Source organism: Prosopis cineraria, unplaced genomic scaffold (genome assembly GCF_029017545.1).
Source record: "Prosopis cineraria cultivar Desert tree isolate PC_DT_omini unplaced genomic scaffold, ASM2901754v1 PC11, whole genome shotgun sequence".
NCBI classification, from domain to species: Eukaryota; Viridiplantae; Streptophyta; class Magnoliopsida; order Fabales; family Fabaceae; genus Prosopis; species Prosopis cineraria.
In genome coordinates this window covers 40,740,927-40,746,239 of record NW_026555342.1, presented here as the reverse complement: position 1 = coordinate 40,746,239, position 5,313 = coordinate 40,740,927, and the positions used below count along the sequence as shown (strand labels likewise).

The 5,313-nt window shown below is 33.0% G+C and overlaps 1 protein-coding gene across 1 annotated transcript; it reads right to left on the bottom strand.

Annotated features, from left to right (window-relative positions):
- Nucleotides 1-2,610: 2,610 nt before the first annotated feature.
- LOC129284892 (aluminum-activated malate transporter 2-like) lies at nucleotides 2,611-4,736 on the bottom strand. The gene is made up of 6 exons (XM_054920408.1): nucleotides 4,397-4,736; nucleotides 4,179-4,319; nucleotides 3,808-4,080; nucleotides 3,586-3,698; nucleotides 3,343-3,486; nucleotides 2,611-3,225 (listed from the first exon to the last, which is right to left on the bottom strand). Exons 1-6 carry the CDS (start codon nucleotides 4,683-4,685, stop codon nucleotides 2,758-2,760), a joined length of 1,428 nt encoding a protein of 475 aa, XP_054776383.1. The 5' UTR covers nucleotides 4,686-4,736; the 3' UTR covers nucleotides 2,611-2,757.
- Nucleotides 4,737-5,313: the final 577 nt, after the last annotated feature.

Genomic DNA, 5,313 nt, shown 5'->3' with positions numbered 1-5,313 from the left:
CTTTTTGTCATTAATTTGTCACAAATAAAAGTTTCATAAAAAATCACTGTTGTAATGTCACCTAGTAGGCTAGTGCCCCCTCAACACTACCTCCCTACCACGTCGCCTCCATGTCACCATGTCCCTGCCATGTCACATCCACATCATATATTAACTTAAAACAACTTCAAATGTACCTTGACCCATTTTAAACCCACAACCGCTTTCCTTTGCAAAGCTTTTGCGTCCAACTTTATTGTTAGTTGAGCTGAAGGAGATTGTTAGTTTTTAATTGCTAAATTAAAAATGTAATATTTAACTGCCCCCACACAAATACCAATAAATATATAATTTGAATATATATATTTAACTTTATATAATAATTATTTATATTATATTATATTTTTAAAAAATTATTTTTGATAGAAAGTTTAATATTAAAATGGACAAATATTTTATTTTCACTATATATTATATTATAATTTTTATATTATATAATATTTTATATTTTTAGATTATTTTTAAAAAAAATATTTTTTTTCAAATAACAATAAATAGGTATGTTACTATGCTGTTAAAAAATATTTAAATATATAATTTAAATTATTATATTTATTATTAACATCTAAATAATTTAAAATAATAAATTATGATTACTAAATTATTTATTTATAACATAATAATAAATTATATATAAATATATATTATAAATCATATAATAAAATTTGACGGAGTTATGATAGAAAGGCTTGTGATGAAATTTTCCATTGCAAATCCTGTTACAAAATGAGAACAACGTATTATGGAAATTAGCGACAAAAATTTCCATCCTAAAATTCTGTCGCTAATTTATTTTTGACAGTTTAAAGATGAAATAGTGACTAATTTTTAGTGATAGAATATTCTGTCGCTAAATTCCGTCAATAAATTAGAGATGGAATAAGTGATAGGTTACCGATGAAAATTTATTTTGTCGCTAATTCATTGTTTTTTTGTAGTGCAATTTATCCACATTCCATACTAGAAGTAGAACCATATCATTAGTGATTCAATTAAAAAGTGAAGATTAAAGAAGTAGAGTATGGATACAGTTTGTACTCATACTTAGAATAAAGGTCGGGCCTGAAGGGTTAGGTTTAGAGGCTCTATTTAAATAAGAGTTTAAGTTTTGAAAATTAAATTTTTTTAAAATAACCAAGCTTGAAGGCCTAGCTTTGATAAACCCTATAGAAAAAGGCTCAGGCCCAAGCATCCCTTCAAGCTTTGTTATATTATTATTAATTATTTTTCTTTAGTAGAACATGCATTTGAAGTCAAGAAGGACCAGCTCGTCTGAAGCCCTGATCCTATATGCATTACATTATTATTAATTTTAATTTATTTTAAAATTGATTTAATATAATTTAATAAATATCAATGTATAATATAAAATTTCTAATATTTTTTATTTTTCTATAATTACTACATTTGTATATTTATAAGAAATGAACTATTTTTTTAATCAAGATTTGAATTTTTTTACTAGACTTCTAAATGTATGTTGTTTAATTTATAAAATATTATGAGAATTTTGATTTTTTTTTAATCTTAGAATAGTTTAATTAATTTATAGTACTTAATTTTATTTTAATTTTTTTAATTTTTTCAGGACAAGTCTTACAGGCCCAATCTTAAGCCTTTCAAATAAGGGCCGAGCCTAAAAAAAAGGAGTGAAAAATGAAAAATTAGGCAGGCTCATAAGGGCTGAGCCCGCCCATTTCTCAACCCCTACAGAGTACTCTACCAAAAGCGCCAAAGCTGGACGTAGAACCAGAGAGGTAGAGACCCAGGGAAGCTCAGGCAAGGGCGAAGATGCAGTGCATGCAAAACCAGTACGCTGAAGATTGAATCAAATACGGTTAAGCTAGAGTCTAGATTTTGGGATTTTGTTTTCTTGTTGAAGCTGAAGAGAGAAGTGGAAAGAAAGGGATAAAAAAGAAGAGGACGGAAAGTTGGTTTCAATTAGGAAAAAAAGCTAGAACCAAAATAATTGAGTATAAAATATGTGATATTTTTTATGTGGACCATTAAAATTATGAGTACAAAAAATTATAAAAAAGTTGAATGGTATAAGAGAGTAACATTATTATTAATCACCAAGGGCAATTAATATCTATAAAATGGGGGTATGGGATACACATGCTACGTATATTATCTATAAATAAATAAATTTTTAGTGGGAGCAGCCACCCCCTCTACTCCGATGTAGGTTTGTCCATATTAAGATGCAAATATCATATCAATTAGCAACCAGCACCAGTTCTAATGAAAGTTCTTCCTCTAGGATATTGATCTGATCTGAAGAATTTCTAAGCTAACCATTCATGTTCACGTTTCAAAATTCTCGTATTGTTGTAACTCACAGAGTTGAATTCGAATGCCTTATTTTAGTATATGTTTTGCACCAAGTTAATTTCTATGCAAGTTGCTCATATTGGTAGTTCTAAGTAAAAACCAACTAGGACCACATGGAATTAGAGCAAGAAAGACCTCTAAGATTTTGAAATTCAGAACTTGAGATTAAAGTTATTTAAGATCAAGAAAACCACATGATGAATTTATCTTATTTGCATAGGAGTTTACAAACACGTATCTGATCTACTAGTCTGATACTCATGGATACAGTAATCAAATGAATCATGCTACAGCATAACTTTATGTTATATGATAAGTTATGATATCTAATTTTGAGGATGATGATTTGCTTAAGTGAAATCAGTGTATATACATATGTGTAGATCACACTCTAGTAGTGTTATGCTTATTAGAAAATGACTTAGATTCTGGTAAATCAGATAGAGTCGAATCTTCAACCAAAATTACCATGCGGGAGGTACTGTCAATATGTGGAGTAGACTGCGTTTTGCATGCAGATTTAGCTGTTTCTACAGTTTCAAAGTCCGTGAGCAAGGGAAGTTCATTCACAGCAGCTGCAATTTCCTCAGTATAAGCAACAATATCACACAGCAAGGAAGCCACAGTGCCTGCTGGTAGGACTGATAAAAGATCTATTTCATTCCATAAACTTGACCGGAGTAATGAATTGAGGCTCTTGGCAGCAGATTTTGAGTTGGCTATATGGGTATCTGCAAAGCATGACTTCCTCATCATGCTCATTGCCATTCCTAGCTCCTTCAAAGCTTTCCCTGACTCCAAACTCATTTCTGAACATGCCTCCTGTATTACACTCCTAATCTCTTCTGATGCCTACAGAAATTGCAGTAACCAATATTAGCGTAAACAATGTTGGACTTGACCTTCCTGAGAAACCTAGAATCTCAAGCTATATGTGTTTGTGCATATATATCTACATATAACACATACTTGGAGGTTAGAGTTTAGTTGAGCATTTAGAGCTTCCATTCTATAGGCACATTGGCGAGTGAGAGTTCCAATTTTAAGGTATTTATCCCATGGATGACGAAATTTGAACCTCCCATGGCCTGGTTCCCATCTTGCAAAGTTAGCCTGTCCAATGAACATTATATATGTATATCAAATCATGTGTCAATAGGTTTTTATTTGAAAGAAGTAAGTCAAAGAAAATATTTCTTTTACTTTACCTACCAACGACTCTTCAGTGCTCTTTGAATTGAGGACACTTTTATACCCCTCCAACAAGGAGGTCTTGTCATTACACTCTCCTTCTTTCGATGATTTAAAATATTCGTCTTCAAACGCTGCAAGATATAAAAAAAGGATGCTTTAGTTGTTCTGCATATCATAATTACTCTTCATTGAATAGAAGGAGTAATTTCTCTACAAGTTTTTTATTCAATAAAAACTAACCTTGTAAGAAGTTGGCAAGGCTTTCCAAGTTGATGGCAATTAAGCTGTGGAGTTCTTCACCGGCCCACACGGGACAAACAAAAATGGATATCATGACACATGCAGATCCCCCAATGAAAATGGTGAAGAGTCTCTTGTGTGCCATGTCTATTATTTCATCCTCTCGAAAACCAGATACAGATATCAATGAGAATGTCAACACGAATATGAGCATCCCATAATCGTATCTTGCTTTGACTTTGGGGAAAAATCTTATAAATGTTGCTATTGTAGCTGCATAACAAAATATCGCCCAAAACCTCATCAGCATTTTCAAGTTTAATGATCATAATTATTATTTGCTAAATGTGTGTTAGTTTATGTTTACTCACCTTGAAGGAACACAAAGAAGCTAATCAGAACGGGTTCTATTGTCCGTCCAGATAGGTCGGCCAAGTAATGAGCTCCAACACCTAGAGCACCAGCAAGTAGTGTCGCTAAACCCCTATTCAAACCTTTTCCCAGAGTAGCTCCTGAAAAGTGTCACAAAAACCATATAAGTACACAAATCCCAATACGCGCATACTTTACCAATACTGAAGTCACTTACCCACAGAGTACTCGAAGACAACAACTACGGTCATAACAGCCCACATTGCAGAGAGACCAAAACTGTCATATAGGGGCTGATAATAGTAGATTAAAGACACCAGAGTGAGTGTAAGTCCTACTTTGAGGGCATGAATGACTTTTCTTGGATCGTCTTGCCCTATCTCTTTGGTTGTCCTATAAATATTGAACACCTTTTTCTTCAAACCCTTGGGCATAGCCTTAAGCTTCACCCATCCACGAGCCATTAGCCCTGATAATGTTTGTTGGTTTGAAGAACTCATCTGCATAACAACTGATCGTTGAAATTGGGAAGTAAGAATAATAATGCATGCACTGAGAAAAATGGTATGGTGGTTGATAATGCTTAATGAAGCCTTGCATCTTTTATTTATTTATTTATAGGTAGATGCAAAGGGGGACAGCATCTCCCTGAAGATTAGACGAATAATTTTAAATTCTTGTAAACATGCATTGGGACACAATTTGGACGGTTATGTGGCACAATAAAGGGAATTTCATAGACAAAAATTGGTTTTGAACTTGAGAATGCGACAAAACTAAGATTAGTGACATGGACACTTGATGGAATAATAAATAAACTGATTGCCTAGTCACGAAGACGTCAATAATGTTGCATCTTAATATAGATACGCATTACCTGTAGCCCACACAAGTTTGAAGGTTAAATTAAAGGTTACATTAGAGCCACTTGGGGTGTAACCGTGCAACAAGTCATGAAAGCAAGAACCTAAGGCTGGAGCCACGAGATTTAAAGCAGGTGATAACAAAGACATGTTGCTTACGACAGGTTCTTTTACGTTCGGGCACGCTTTCGAGGAGGACAATCCAATTTACTGAGATTTGTCGATGTTCACTCATCAATTAACATTACATGTATGTGTTTTATGCAATGAA